At 38.0% G+C, this 16240-nt stretch overlaps 1 protein-coding gene across 2 annotated transcripts in view; it reads left to right on the forward strand.

Annotated features, from left to right (window-relative positions):
* Positions 1 to 16240, forward strand: part of TMEM63A (transmembrane protein 63A) — a 34775-nt gene that overhangs the window by 5079 nt on the left and 13456 nt on the right. For both annotated transcript variants that reach the window (XM_074536814.1, XM_074536815.1), the window contains exons 5-18: positions 609 to 672; positions 1816 to 1853; positions 2982 to 3124; positions 5524 to 5575; positions 6666 to 6774; positions 7154 to 7224; positions 7911 to 7991; positions 8641 to 8764; positions 9114 to 9247; positions 11479 to 11616; positions 12766 to 12919; positions 13703 to 13809; positions 15369 to 15455; positions 16082 to 16144. In XM_074536814.1, the coding sequence (XP_074392915.1) occupies positions 609 to 672; positions 1816 to 1853; positions 2982 to 3124; positions 5524 to 5575; positions 6666 to 6774; positions 7154 to 7224; positions 7911 to 7991; positions 8641 to 8764; positions 9114 to 9247; positions 11479 to 11616; positions 12766 to 12919; positions 13703 to 13809; positions 15369 to 15455; positions 16082 to 16144 (1365 nt within the window). The remainder of the gene's footprint in view (positions 1 to 608; positions 673 to 1815; positions 1854 to 2981; positions 3125 to 5523; positions 5576 to 6665; positions 6775 to 7153; positions 7225 to 7910; positions 7992 to 8640; positions 8765 to 9113; positions 9248 to 11478; positions 11617 to 12765; positions 12920 to 13702; positions 13810 to 15368; positions 15456 to 16081; positions 16145 to 16240) is intronic.

Raw genomic sequence — 16240 nt, forward strand, 5'->3', positions numbered from 1 at the left:
AAAATTACAGACACCCAGGAATCTAACAGGTGTCCTCCTGTAATTACCATTGCAACATTTCTTTTTAGCAACAAACTGAAAACAGGCCCTCTGCTACTTTTGAGGGCTACAGAGTTTCTAAATGTTTCTAGCCTTGCTACGGGACTGTTTGTGTGAGGAGGTGGCTTTGCAGGGATTTAGTTGTGAAGAGAAATTGAGTAATGGCTGTACCATAAAGGAAGAAAGATGGAGGGGAAAGAAGTCATGTCTTCTAGTGAGGAATGTCCAAACAGGAAGGCAGTTTGCAAATCTGATCCTGGCTAGGTTCCCAAACCTGTGTTGCATTCTGTTACATCACAGTGGCTTTAATAACTTGATAAAATGTTATTTTCTTTCAAGCTCAGTTGTGCTCTCATGTCTTGAGCTCGTGTGTCCTCTCTGTTCAGCAGGAGACACACACAAGTTCTATAATCAGCCATGTGCTACAGGGTGAAAACCACAGCTGTAATAAGTGAAAGAGTGTGTTTGTGCTACATCCCTTAGTCAGAATTGTTAAAGTTGAAATAATTCTGTAAAACTCCATGCTCTGTTGTTAAAGATACTAAAATGCATCCCTTCATGTGTTTTAGTGAATCAAGATATAACCGGCTGTCAACATCATCATCAGTACCTGAAGATCTTGAGTATGATAAGGTAAATATCTCAGAGTTCTGATAATGCTTCCTGAATGGAATCTGCTGGAATTTGCCATTCAATGAACCATCATTAAACTGGAAGTCCATCTCTATGCAAAAATTAATAGTGCATTGTCAACTGTGTCTCTATAAAACCATGCATAATCTCTGTTTCCTGACCAACTCTTGCCATATCATAAAACCAGTATCTTGTGTCATTGTTTCTAAGTCTGATTTGTTGTTTTGTTGTTTTTTCTTTAAATTTAGAGAGGGACTATATGTTAGTGTTTCAAAGGGGGAGGGGAGAGTAAAAAAAGAAACCTAGCAGAAAATTTGTACTGGGATGACAGTTGAAAAAGTTACATTGAGTTCACATTGCCAATAATACCCAGTTGTTCTTCACCGTACATTGTTTTCCTCACAGTGTTGAGAAAACTGGATGCAAGTGTGAGGTTAATAATAATGTTATGCACTCTCAATAATCAAAATGGTTTGAAGTGGAGGGTAATATTTTGGCCAATAACTGGCTCCCTCCATGGTCTTTCTGAAATTGTTGAGTTGGTACACCCCTATAATTTTGTGTTGCAACTTCAGAATGAGCCATGCAAGAGTTGCCCAGTGGTGGCATCCTAAGTTTTCAACATTTTACATATACATGCATCAATTTAATATCTAGCCTTGCAATTAATGATTGGTGTGAGCATCAAAAGCATACTAGTGGTTGATCAGGATTGCTCAGCTATTTGTGTACTTTACTCCATCTTTTTAAAACCATAAAGCAACTTTAACTGTGGAGTAACATGTGTCTATTTAGTTGGATAATGTTCACTTGAAAGAGGGGCCCTTTTGAGAGAGAAAGGGGTTTTTTTTGAATCATTGTGGGGTGCTCAGTGAGATGTGAATTCTGCTATCCAGTTTCATTGGGGGATTTGTAAACCTATATGAGAAGCCTTTCTTTTAATGTAATCACAGCAGTGTTTTTAACAAGCATTTAACTGATTAACTTGTATTAGTCCCTTGTATTTCAGAGCAACAAGCTACCAGCTTTTTAGCTAAGATATTGTCTTAATAGAAAGACTTATCATAATGGGATGGATTAGACTCTATTTTTTGTATGTCAGCTTCTAAAAACTTCTTTTTAAAATTTTTATTTTATTTATAGGGGTTTTGTTCTTGGATTACAGCTGCTTTTCGGATGCAGTAAGTATGTGAAACAGAAATAGTGAGCTGTGGTTTGCTTTGATCTTTTTTAATTTAGAAAAGTGGTTTCCATTCCAAAATGTTGGGGGTTATTTTTCCATTTGAGTAGATAGAATTTTAATACAAGCACTGCTACAGGTGCCTCTGGTTGGTTGAAAAAAGGAAGTGAAAACAAGGGAATACTTTTTCAGGATACAGTTGTCCTGCTAGAAGCCCAGGGACTTCCCAATCTTGGGACAGTGTGTGAATCTGAGGGAATATACAGCATTTATATGGATTCAGAGCTAATAATGACACTCCAGGATTTTACTCTTCAAAGAGTACCTCGTAGGTGTTCCCCTGTTTGAAGCCAGCAGGGCCCCAGGCAGGCAGTGGGATTTCCCTGCGGGGGTTTCTGTGGAGAACTGGTGGTTTGGTTGGGGCTGGAACTGGCTACCTAGGGAAAGTCCATCCCAGTGTTTCCCAGAAACTGAATGTTAGACATGTGATGTGTGTTCTTTATGTCTCTTGGGGCTTAGTAGATCATGACTTTAAAAACCAGTTTCTAGTTTGGATATATTGAAATATGAAAGGGGTGGGAGTTAAGCCTGTTCTTCTCCATTTTTGCTAGTTCAGTTCCTTCCTTTTCTAAGTTCTCCTATTCTGATGATCTAATGTGCTGGCAGTGGAGAGATGGTGAGAGTTCATTGCAAAACCTTTTCTATCTCCTGTTAGCTGGGTGCCATAAGAGTGAGGTGGTTCTGTTGTAATTTGCCTCCTAGGAGGCCTTTATGGACTGACTGGATACTGTCACTGATCTTAAATTTGGAGAGCTAGGCATGAAGCAGGAAATCACAGCAAAAGGCTTTGTCTTCTTCTAGTCCAAAAGAATTTGGATTCATATTTGCTTTTCAGATTATTGTTTCAACCTTAAATTCCTTAGTGTTGAGTTTTGTATAGTGGCATTGCACAAGGAAAACACATTTTGGAACCTGAATTTCCACGTGAAAGAACACAGCCATTTTGAAAGCCAGTAGGGATTGATGGGAATGGGAATGTCACTAAGTAGACTCAGGATTTAATATATGTTCATAAACCACTCCCAAGAAGATTAAGTAAGCTGACCATGTGTTTTTCTGGCTGCTGCAGTGATGATGAGATTCACGAGAGGTGTGGGGAAGATGCCATCCATTACCTCGCCTTCCAGCGCCACATCATCTGCCTGCTGATTGCCATCAGCATTTTGTCTGTGTGTGTGATATTGCCTGTCAACCTCTCAGGTGATCTGCTTGGTAAGGATTTATTTTTTTTGTGTTCTTAGAACGGTTCTTTATTTTATATAATAGCAAAAACTCTTTAGGATTTTTTTTTAAATTTTGGTAAAGTTTATAAGGTGGTGTTTTAACTACTCTAGTGGGTTGACTCTGGCTGGATGCCATCTTCACAAACTGCTGCACCTTAAGTCACTCTTCTACAGGGTGCAGTCCTCCATGCACAGTGTGAGTCCCCCACAGGGTCACAAGTCCCACCAGGAAAGCTGCTCCACATGGATTCCTCTCTCCATGAGTCCACAGGTCTCCCACAGGATTGCAGCCTCCTCTCAGGCATCCACCTTCTCCAATGTGGGTCTGCTCCATGGGCTGCAGGTGGATCTCTGCATCCCCATGGTTCTTCAGGGAAACCTCAGCTCTGGTGCCTGAAGCACCTCCTGCCCTTCCTTCTGCACTGACCTTGGTGTCTGCAGACTTGTTCCTCTCACATATTCTCACTCAGCTCTTCCCTGCCTGCAGTTAGATCTGCACAGGAACATTTTTCATGTTATCATGGAGGTGTTGCTATCATTCCTAACTGGCTTGGCCTCAGCCAGCAGTGGGTCTGTCCTGGAGCTGGCTGGAATTGGCTCTTTTGGACACAGAGAAAGCTTCTGGCAGCTTCTCACAGAATCCACCCCTGTTGCCTCCCTGTTACCTAAACCTGGCCACAGAAGCCCAGCACACCCCCTCAGTCTGATGTGGAATTTGTGTGGTTGTAGGGGGCTCTTTCAACAGTTGTCAGAAAGAGGATTGCAGATAAGACTTGGATGACAAGACTTAAAAAGGCTCAAGGCAGGATTAACTTTACCCATGCCCTCTTAACTGGGGTTGATCATTATGGTTTTTATTGGTGGTGATAGTCAATGGAAAACATCTTCACAGCTGAGAAATCTTTTTCTAGTATCCAGTCTGAACCTCTTTTGTTTCAATTAATTTAAAATAAATTTTCTCATCTGTCGCTGGAGATAATAGATTATTCTTTTCCTCTTTACAAAATCCTTGTAGCTACTTGAGAATGATAAACATTTTTTATCTGCTTTTCCCTCTTTCTCTAAACAAACCAGTTAATTTGGTCTCCAATGAGAAATATTTTCCATTTGGCTGATCATAAAATCATCAGCCATGCCTTGAATTTTTCTTTTAATCTAACTACACTGTCTGCCATTGTTCCTTTATGTCTTGGTTTGTGTCTCAAAATTGGACAAATCTTGCAGAGACTTTGTCACTGCTGACTAGATAAATTTCATTTCATATTTCTTGCAGTCTAGTCCTCATTATGTCTTCCAGTGTGGCACCTCCAATATCCTCTAGTCTGCCATTCATTTGCTGGTGGAAAACCTGAGTTCTTTGAGTGAGGTCTCTGTTAAACCCTGTTCATACATTCTTCTATTTTTGATTATGAGCCCTTAGAATCCCATTTCACACCTGGCTTTGTATCAGCCTCCTCAAGATCATGTTTCAAGTGTTGTTCATGGTTTTTAAGAGCCTTGTGACACAGTTCTTGTCTGTAATAGGGTACATTGTACCTTTTCCTTTTTGTATTGTTTACCTTTGGCACTTCCATCTCTGACCTCCCTTTTATGAGCTCTTTCTTGGCAATTCTCTTGTTATATTAAAATGAGCTTTTTATTAAAGCATGACAATATAGCTTCTGTTTTTCTGCATTAACCTTTGTGAGTCTAGGAAATACAGCAGAAACCAAACTTTAGTATCTCTCCCCTTCTTCCTCCTCTTCCACTGTAAGGTGATTTGTGCATTTTCAGTTGTGATGACTTAACTTGCAATGTGGTTTAACAGTCTGGGCTGGAAGGATTGTTTGGCTTTCTAGATACATTAAACTCCTTTTCCTTTGTGATCATTTGCTCAGTTTTCCCTCACTTGCATTATAAGTTTTTTAATACTTGGCAGTCTATTGAAATAATGCCATGCAAACCCATTTTTGACCTTAGCAAGGTTGTCAGCACTGTTTTGTCAAGACTGAATTAATGCAGCTTAAAAGCCTGAGATAAGAAATCAGTTAAGATGAAAGAAAAACGTGAAGGAAATATGTTCAACCCCTAAGCAATATTGTAAATGGACATGAAGGGAGATTGGAGGGAGAAAGAGAACAGCTTCAAAGATCTAATGTATAGATTTTCAAAACACTCTATTGTTTTTCTTGATGACTTGAATGTGGTATAATCTAGGGTGTCTTTTCCAACTTTAAAACACAGGACAGAGTAAACCAGCATTGATTATGATTCTAAATAATTTTATGAATGAACTTGCTCAGCATTAAAAAGAAATATATCAGCTTCTTTAAAAAATAGAATAAAAGATGACTTTCTGACAGTAAGTGTTGCACCTGTTAATTTTCCTTCTTCTCTTGTTCCTCTTAGATAAAGATCCCTATAGTTTTGGAAGAACAACTATAGTAAATTTACAAACCAGGTGAGTCTTGCAGGATCCCTCTGTGCTGATGTCTGTTCCCTCCATGGTCTCTAAACACAAGAATTGATATTGCAGCATGGCTCATGGGGTTGGAATAACTTAATCCCTGTCTGTCAGCTGAAACTGGGATATGTTCTGCTTCAGGCTGTGCACTTGCAGGGCTGATAAGAAATCCTGAGAGTGGGCTTCTGGTCTCTCAGCTTTCACTTCTTACACCACAGGTTTCTCTTGGCTAATGACTGCACACCCAGTGATATTCTTTTCAGAAATTTCCCCATTAAAGGAAACCATGCTTCAGAAGGAATCTGCAGCTGGGATGATTTAAATTCCCTTACATTAGATTTATGTGTGTGCATATCTCTCCCATCTGAGATTACAATTAAAATTACTTCAATGTGTTTTTAAAAGTCTGTAAAACAGTAAAAGTACAGAGCTCTACACAAATCTTCTGATTTATTCTTGATCAATTCACATCCATCCCTGGCACTATGGCCAGTAGTATTACTGTTTTGTTTAACCATGTTATGAAACCAAGTAACTGATGGAGATTTTTTTTATCTGTAAAATAGGTTCCTGTATTTTAGTTTAATTGCAATTATTAATGCTCTTCACAAAACTGAAGAGCTGTTCACAGAACAGAACTTCTTTAAGCTTTGAAGAAGGAGCTTTCAGAAGAGCAAAATTTCTTCCCTGTATGAGGCTGTTTTCAATTTGAGTAAGGATTATGTTCAAGGAGAGTTTAATTATGCACTCAGCACAGTAAATAATAAAGTAAATAACAAACATTTTGGCAAATAGCATCATATGTCACATATGCCATCTGAATGAGAAAGTAAAAGCCAAACACTGCCTAAATATGTCCATGTCATAGTGCATCTGTTTTCTTTTTAGCTCCATGCCCCATAGAATTTTATGAGAAGCAAATAATCCTGTTGGCTGTCCAAGGCATCTGCATAGGTGTGGCTGACTACCAGTAGTTGCCTTTTTTCCTTGTTTTGAGTTCAGTGAGAGGTTTTGATCTGATTGTCATTCTGATGTCTGCTTCTATCTATTGGTTCTTCCTATTTCTCATATTTGTTTTGTCTGACAGCAATAATCTTCTATGGCTGCACACAGTTTTTGCTGTTGTTTACCTGATTCTGACTGTTGTCTTCATGAGACATCACATGAAGTATGTCACATATAAAGAAGAAAACATAGTAAGTGTCTGTATTGGAGTGAAAAAAGTATATTTGCCATTGGATAATGCTAAAAAAGAAAATGGCTAATGTGCCTCCTGCATGCTAGAATGTGACATAAAAGTGAAGGAATTGACTGAAGGCAATGCTCTACTGAGTGAATTGTGAAAACAAATGGAAAGAAGGGGGTTGGGCAGGGCTTTGTGAAGTTTTGCTGTAACCTATTACCAGTGTAGAAGGTGCTGTCTTAAATAAATGAGCTCCCACCAAAATCACAATTATCTACCTTTTTTCCTGCTCTACTACACAGCTAACTGTGCTGTGTCTTGGCCTTCTGTATATTCTTGTTTTCTCTTTTGTAATGTATCTTATCAAAATGTAATTACATTTTCTCTCCCAGGTTAAGTGCACATTGTTCATAACTGGTCTTCCAAAAAATGCGAGCGAAGAGATCGTGCAAAACCATTTCACGTAAGTCCCACACTTGAGTGATAACATTGGAGTCATGGAATGGTTTGGCTTGGAAGGGACCTTAAAAAGCATCAGGTTCCATTTCCCTGCCATGGGCAGGGACACCTTCCTCTAGACCAGGTTGCTCAGAGCCCCATCCAACATGACCCTGAACACTTCCAGGTATGGGGCATCCACAACTTCTGTGTTCCAGGGCCTCACTGCCCTCACAGTGAAGAAGTTCCTCCTAATATCAAATCTAAACCTATTTTCTTTTTGTTTGAATTCATTCTCCCTTATGCTGTCACTACATGCCCTTGTAAAAAGTTTCTTTCCATCTTTGTCTAGGAATGGGAGATGTAGAATTCTCCTGGTAGTTTTCCCTGCCCAAGGAGATAAATTTTAAAATTCAGAAAAGATTATATTTCAATCAAGTTGGTTAACTGATCTTTAAATCAGAATTTAAGCAAGTGTCTGTGTATCCACACTTTCCAGTCATGCCCCCACACAACTTTTTCTTGGAATAAAGTTGTGCATCTCATATTGAGTGACTTCCAATTGCTGTCTGTGGAAGTCTCTGCTCTCTGATACCTCATTCGGAAATGAAATGAGCGATGAGTTGTCAGTTAGATACCAGTGCTGCTCTTGAAACACTTTCTTCACTGTACTTTCTGTTCTTACTGCTCTCATGTGCTGCTTCCTTTCAGGGATGCCTACCCAACCTGCACTGTGCTGGAGGTGCAACTGTGTTATGATGTAGCCAGGCTTATCAACCTTTTCAAAAAAAGGTACCTGTTTTTGTAACTTACACAAATTTAGCATAATTCTTTGAATGGTGTGTTAGTCCTTAATCAACATACACCAGCAGCACTAACCTGGTGTATCCTAAAGGTGGATTCTGCTCTTCAAGTTCTGCTCTTCAGTTAGATTCAGCTGTGTTTTAAAGGAGTTTATGGGGCTCAGCCCATCTCTTGTTGGTGTGATATGTTGTGTGTTGCCTAAATTAAGTTTTGACTTGCTAATTATTCATTTATGTATGTACTTAATTATTTATAGACAGACAAAGTGAAAAACTGAACTATTGAATTAATAACTGTTAACCCTGCTGCTTTGGCCAGAGGTACTGGTCACAGGAGAGACAAGTGTTGTCTTCTGGGCTCTCAAAAATAAAATTGGGTTGTTATTTTTCCTGGACCCTCACTACAAGTAGTGAGTAGTCCTAGAACATCACTACATGTAGGCTGTATAATGATTATACAAACTAGCAAATAATTTTATAAGTAACTAAAATAAAGTGCATGCAAATATCTTTGGTGACTAATTAATTTGCTATCAGTCCTCGGCACAATTTTTTTCCTCTCAGGGATTATAATCTTTTTAAGCTTGATGTTGATACTGTTTTCTTGCAAAATGTTATGGATGTATCTTTTTGTGCAGAAAACAGGCAGAAAAAAGCCTGATTTACTATGAACACCTGCATCAGAAGTATGGCAAGAGGGTCCAAATCAACCCTAAGCCATGTGGTCAATTCTGCTGCTGTGAAATGAGAGGATGTGAAAGGGTAAGAGATTCTGTTCTTCTCTAGTTATAGCTAAGTAGGTTATTAGAGGAGTAGAAAATAGGGTTTGTGTCATGTTTCATTGACCTTCAGAAAATTCTTTATTCATTCATAGCTTATCTGCCATGTTCTTGTACTGCGCAGAAAAGGAATTCCCTGAAACTTTTGAAATGTAATCTTAGTGCACAAACTGAAGTAGAAGAAAATCTTCCTGTTGTGTTTGCCTTGTGGCATGATTTGTAATTTTGGGAGTGGCCTGAGGAAGGGTGACCATGGTTTGTGTGAGCTGTGTGTTATTGAGGATATTGGCCATCTGGTACATTGCATGTAACAGCCATCAACTTCCCCACAGGAGGATGCTGTAGATTATTATACCAAAGTTAGAAATGAACTTGAGGAAGAATATTCAAAAGAGGAACAAGCTGTTCATAATAACCCACTGGGCATGGCCTTTGTAACATTTCAAGAGAAATCCATGGCAACCTAGTAAGTTTTGTCCATTGTCTTGTTTGCTCTCTTTTTACTAAAATAGTACAAATGATCTCTTGTTTATGTCCCTTGTTTGCTTATGTTGGTTCTTCCTTTCTTCTTTTTCACCCTTCTGTGGATTTGCTCTGCTTTGCTTTCTGGTAAGTTTTTCCATAAATGTATTTTAGCCTCTATGCTTTGAATGAAGAAATTACCTAAAGGACTAAAAGGCTTGGGACATTTAATGGGCTAAAGAGCCTTTCTCTTCTGTGTGGGATCCAGTCCATCAGGGTAGGTTTTTAGGAGGCCAGACTAATTGGTTCTTGAATATGAGTTAGTGACAACTCCATTTCCTACTGTGCAAATGGTCCAATTACCAAATTATCAGAATGGGTACAAATTACACTGCCAGTTAAATCATCTCAGCAGGGTAGGCTCAGTGAGGGACATGGCCACAGGTGAGAGATACACAAATTCTGTAAATCTCTTATCTGTTGTTATAGATATATGTTTAGACCTAATAGCAGAAGTTGTTTTGTGCTTTTATTCAGTTATTTGCAGAGAAAAATATGTGTAGCCTCCCATGTTCTGTTGGCATATTTTAAACATCTTTTGCCAACACAAAATGGGTGAAGGAAAGCAGGATAATATTTGTATTGCAACATAACACATCATGCTTTTTTCTGTTCTTAGCCTCTGTAGTTTAAATTGTCTGCATTTTTTTGGCCTTCAAATCATGTTAGAGAGGCAGTTTTTGAGGCCATTTTTCAAAGAAGTCCGGGATGTAGAATTTCTTGCAAGAATTTGGTATATCAGAGAAAGTTTTTCTTGCTATTCTTTCATTGAGTAGTGATTGTGTGATGAAATCTGCCTCCTCTCTTAAATTTGTAATGAGATAGCATTTGGAGGTGTGAAAATGAAAGAAGAAATAAGCACTGAAGTTCCTTCTGTAGCTACTGATGTGTTGTGTACAATTTTGATGTGCTAGTCCCTCCTTGAACAAGTGTTCTGAGCTGCACTGCAGGCATCTCTGAGTTCAGTCATCAAGACCTGAAAATATTTTAGTTTGTTTAGCCTGGAATTAATGTGGTGGACTCCATTTCCTGGGAAATTAGATTAAATTATGTGTGAAGCTGAGGCTCCCATCAAATTAGAAAGTTACTTGGTGCCCTTAGGATGCTCTGCTCTGCAGAGCCCTGAAATAGGATGAGAGAAACTGGACACCAGAAGTGAGGTTCTGGGGACTCAGGTGGTTGTAGAAGCTTTTTAATGATGGCTAAAACTTGCTCTATATATATTTTTTAAAATAACCTATCAAAGAATAATCAATTGTCTTAAATGCTTGCTGCTGCAAGATGCTGCTAATCTGACATCCCTGCTTGAATTCTGGTAAGGAAAAGGTCTGGGGGGTTGAGGGTTGTGTTTGTTAGTTTGGTGTTCTTGTGTGTGGTTCTCTGTCTTCTTTATGTTAAAACCACAACTGAGAAAAAAGCATGTTCACAGATTTTGGAATCACCCCATCTAAATATAATATCTATTGTTTCTATGCTGCTGTAATAAAATAGTTTCTGAATGTGTTCCTCACCCTTCTACTGCTGTCCTTTGAGAGATCTTTGATAGCATTTATTTTGGGCATGTTTAATTTTTTTCTTTAAATTTTGAGTGTCAGTCAACTCATAATATTGGAAGATAGAATTAAGCACTGTGATTATTTTAGAAGTGGGTGAAAGAGGCTAATATTTTAAATTGTGAGGATACTAGCATGCTAAAAATTCTTCTGAGAGTTGGTACTCAAGGCAAAATTGGCTGGTTTTGATACTAGTGTAAAAGATTAGTCTGCAGTCTCATTTCATTAGTCTACTTTGATTTGAAGACAGCTGTATTATGTAAAGATGTGTTTGGGAAACTGTCTGTCTTTTATTTTTTCCAATGCTCTCAGGCTTTGATTTTTTTAAATTTTTTTTTTAATATGACTCATTGCTGTTGTTCATGTTGGTAGAAGCAGTAAACAGTTTAAATCAAGACTGCTTTTTATTTTTAACAAAACAGATCTCAGGCCTGTGGTAGCAGCTGTTTAAATAATGGTCATTAATGGATAATATGTTACAATGTTGTTTAATCTTGATCACAGGTTGTTAAAATAAATAAAAAACCCCAAATCCTTTATCACTATTCCCAGACTTTCTCATTACATATTTAGCATTTTCAGGTGTGAAAAAATGGAAAAATTTTCCTTTTCTTCCTTACAGCATCCTTAAGGACTTCAATGCCTGCAAATGTCAGAGCATTAAGTGTAAAGGAGAGCCCCAGCCATCACCCTACAGCAGGGAGCTGTGTGTATCCAGCTGGGAGGTTACATATGCTCCTTACCCTGAGAATATTTGTTGGTAAGATTCCTCTCTTACATCCATTTGTTGGTGAGAATGTAGAATTAGAATGGGCACAGGACAAACAGGGATGAGTGTGGGTTTTTTTAACCCTAAACTAAAACTTTATGTGGTGTTGGAATGTGGCTGATCTGTGTCTTTATTTTCATTACTGGTGTTCTTCATTGACCTTGGGGTCTGTGGATATTATTGGGGTAATGGACTAGAGTTTTTCCATCCCAAAATTTTAAAAAAACCCAATCCTGTTTATATCTTTCCCTCAGTATTTCCTTTTTTGAGTGCACATGTACTGTTAAGATCTGAGGGAAGCAACTTGGTTTTAGTGCTGAGTATCCTCAAAATATGTGTATATTTTTGAGTTGCCATGTGATGAGCATAACTTGGTCCACTCTGTAAACTCTGCTCTGTCTTCTTCCTGTTCTTTTCCTTTTCTTCCCTTCACCTTGGAGAAGAGGGACCCAGGGATGTGCCAAGAAGACTTGTCATAATCAGGGGTGTTACTGAACCTCTGTATCCCTGTTTTGTTTGTTCTGAATATTTGGCTTTGCCTGGTGCTCAAATCATTCCAGTCTTTTTGAGAACCATCTCAAATAACATTTAAGAACTTTACTTGTTTCAAATCTACAGTTGCTGTTTTAATACGGCAGGAAGGAATGCAGTGTTTGAAAATTTGAAATTTAATTTCAAATCAGTTTTTTTGGTAGGTTCTGCCTCTGATATGTATTTTTTTGAAATTTTAGTTCAAATCACAATTTTTTGGTAGATTCTGCCTCTGATAGGTATTCTTGAAGAAATTCTCTGTGTTCTCTGTCTCGTTCCATTTCTGTTTAGTACTTCTGTATTATTGAACAATGCAAGTGTTGCATCCCAAACCTTACCTAGGTTAGATATTGTGTTTCTGTAATGAAATATTGGATATGTTCTTCTGCAAGCACAATTTATGGTATCATTCAAGAGAATTTGCACAGTTCTCTTTATTTCTAACAGCAACTGGGACTTGTGTGGTGCTTTGTTATATAACTTTGAGAGCTCAGTTTAGAAAAAGCAGTGCCACCTGTTATTTGACAGATATTATATATATATCTTTTTTTAACAGCAAATGCTTGCTGCTTGTTTTAATGCCCCTTTTATTTTTATTTCTTTCTCCAGGAAAAATCTTTCAGTGCGTGGATTTAAATGGTGGTTTAGATGGGCTTGCATTAATTTGCTTCTTTTTATTGTGCTGTTTTTTCTTACCACTCCTTCCATAATCATCTCAACCATGGACAAGTTCAATGTCACTAAACCTATTCACTACCTTAATGTGAGTATTGCCATATGTTTGGATATAGCTGTGAATCCGAATAATTTTGGTAAATTGATAGGGTTTCATTGTTTTACCTTCAGTTGAAATTCCTGCCTTACAGCTTCAGTTGAAATTCTCAGGACTGTTTAATGTAGCTGCTGATTAAAACCATAAGTTCATAATCAGGTGTTTAGCCCTCTTTTGTTCCTGGATAATAATTTGAAGTAATTTTTATCTGAGGTTTTATATTATTATAACATGTTTATGTATTTGTGGTAAAAAATTGTAGTCCAAACTTAAATAATTTTAAATGTTGTAATCAACAATCTTTGGAAAAGAAATGGAATTTCAAATCCAACCTGTCATAATCAGGGATGTTTTGTATTTTGATTTTGTGTATTTTGATTTTTATGATAAGAAGGATTTTTAATGCTGAGGTAAGATGGTTATTTTTTTTTTTTGCTTATAGGATTCAAAGCAAGATGACATATATATCTGATCCTAGTTTGACTGCAGCTAAAGGAGCTTGCAAGCTGTTCTTTGGAAATATTTCCCCAAGCTAGTGTAAACTACATAAAAACTACTTGTGAGACTCTTGCACTCTCATGGAATTTAATTCCAAATCTCACTTGGGTTTTTTGGCTTGCATGCCAGTGCTAAGCACTCATTACTCAATTTAAGATTATCTGAATATAATTTTTTCACTTCATCCTGTTATAATTTACAAAAAGCAAAATGTTAGAATCTCTGTTCTACCATTAAAGTGTTTTTAATACTAATTCTTATTTCCTCCCCCTCTAGAATCCTGTCATCAGTCAGTTTTTCCCAACACTCTTGCTCTGGTCCTTCTCAGCTTTGTTACCAACAATTGTCTATTACTCAACTTTGCTGGAGTCCCACTGGACAAAGTAAGCAATTTTTTCCTCTGTTTTTACCTTATCAGCTGAACTACTGAGATAAATGAAGTGCTGATCTTTCCCAGAGCTCTCAAATCTGCAGACCTCTCTTAGTAAGACCTTTCCTGTTCTAGTGTTACAACCACACTTCAGGGTTTGGGTAATTTGTAACCCACACAGCAAATCTAACATGACCACATGATTTGCTTATGCTTTCCCCTGCTCCCCACCTCACTCCTCTTTGTGTTTAATCAGAAAAAAATATTGTAAAAGCAGGCTCAGGAGGTGTAGCTTCAACAGGAGCATGGCAAGTGCCCCAAATCCCATCATTAACTTGCTCTCTGGGAAGCTTGGCCATGTGGTTTGGATCCCCTCCAGGCTGACAATATAAAAAGGGCATGTATCTTTTTGTTTGGCATGACAAAGTGGTCTGGATGTAAGTCCTGGTTCAGAGCTCAGATCTGTTGGATATCAGTGGTGATCTGAGAAGATTTATAGGGCCAGAGGCCCAGCAGATGTGTTGGTGCAAGGTTTTCACTCTGAGCTGGGGCAACCCAGATATGTCAAACCCACTTGGAGATTTCAGCACAGTTTGGTTTGCAGTACCAGAATTGATGCCCTGTTTACCTACACACAGATAAAAGCATGGCACTGCAATCTCAACTCCACTCAGTCTTGATCCATAAAACTTGTAGTCATTGTTTGTTTTTATATTCTGAGGTAAATCTGGTGCTTTTGCTTTTGAATTTTTACACAATGCTTTTCTAAGACACCATTGCTAGAGTCTATTGTTTATTTGTCACAGTTGGATGCTTTTCATCATCTTTGTTTTGGTAGCTGTGCTGCACACATGAACTTTGTGCCCTTCTCCACCAGTTGAAATAATTTTCTGAAGTCACTAGAGATCACAGGTCTGATTTCAGTTACACTGATGGCTCTCACAGTGCCCAAGTGTTCCTATAATAAAACCCCTGTGGTTTTAAAGCCCTATCAGATCCCACCTCTAGGAGTCTGAAGTGTTCACAGAGCTCCACTTTTCTGGCAACAGGCTGTCACTGGATCCATGTTCCTGCTGCTGTAGTGGGGGTATAGCATTTGTAGTGTCATGTTGTTCTCCAGGATTTGACACCTGACAGGGAGCTTGTCTAAGTGTCTGGTTTCTTGGCAGTGGTGCCTTTTTCTGAACTGCTTAATCCCTCTTGGCATGGCACTTGAAGAGCAGTTTCTTTCCAAGGTGTCTTTGGGTGAGAGACCAGCTGTGCTTGTACATTGTAGTCATTGTTTGTTTTTATACAAAAAAAAAAAAAAAAAACAGTTGCGACACTTTTTTATACAAAATAAATCTTGCTGAATTATCATTCAGCAAGATTTTTGTTGCCCAAGAAGATACCAAAATTCTGCTTGGTCCATATTGGTGAATATCTCAGAGATGTTTGGTTTTTATCTGGTAGCAATGAGATATGGTAGGGGAAGTTGAGAGTCTGACAAGTCTGGCATTGTCCAGGAAAGATCCTTCATATGTGGCAGCTTTTTCTATGAGCTTCTCACTCAATGCCTTTTTATGTTGATAGATCTGCAGAGAACAGAATAATGATGCATAAAGTCTACATATTTTTGATCTTCATGGTATTGATTCTGCCTTCTCTTGGTCTGACCAGGTAAAGAATCATAGTTTAATGAGATAATGGCTGAGTACTTTTATAATGAGACACCTTACTTTTCTTTTCTAGTTGTGAGGTGTAGCCAATGTACCCCCACTCCCTTCAGTGTGTGTGTTATCATTACACATTAGGTTTCAATATTCATCTTACATCTGGGATCCTCAGAGCCCTTAAAAGTTTCCAAAGTCTGGCTTTTCTTTTAACAAAGAGATTTAAGACCATGTAAGATCAATGGCTAATTAAAAGTTTCCCATACTCACCATTATAGCTGAGAGCCAAGTTTCCTGACTGTCTTATACTTCAGTTGTCCTTTTTTTCCCACCTTTACAGTTTTTGTCTGTTTCCCTGGATGACATGTATTTGTCCTATCTAAAAATTAATAATAAAACTTTACTATGAGGCAGATATTTTTGTTCTGTTTAATTTTGTACCTTTTTTCTTATTTCTAGCTATCATTAACTGTGATAAAGCTGAAGTAGTGTTTAGATTACTTGCTTAAACTCTTTCTATGCTCTACTAAATTCTTTCTATACTCTCTTGACTTAAGCTACTCAAAAAGAGAAGCATTTCTAAACAGAACTAAGGTGTGGGAGACTGAATTACATTCACCATCTTTCTTTCAGCCTGGATTTCTTTTTCCGCTGGCTGTTTGACAGAGAATCCTCTGATTCTGCAGTTAGGCTGGAGTAAGTATCAGCTAAATAATATTCTCTCTTTGCTATTCTTTTGTAAAGAAATACTTAGGACTTAAGTTTGTTTTTTTTTTTTTTGCTGTTCACTGT

The sequence above is a fragment of the Zonotrichia albicollis genome, chromosome 3 (genome assembly GCF_047830755.1).
Source record: "Zonotrichia albicollis isolate bZonAlb1 chromosome 3, bZonAlb1.hap1, whole genome shotgun sequence".
NCBI lineage: Eukaryota > Metazoa > Chordata > Aves > Passeriformes > Passerellidae > Zonotrichia > Zonotrichia albicollis.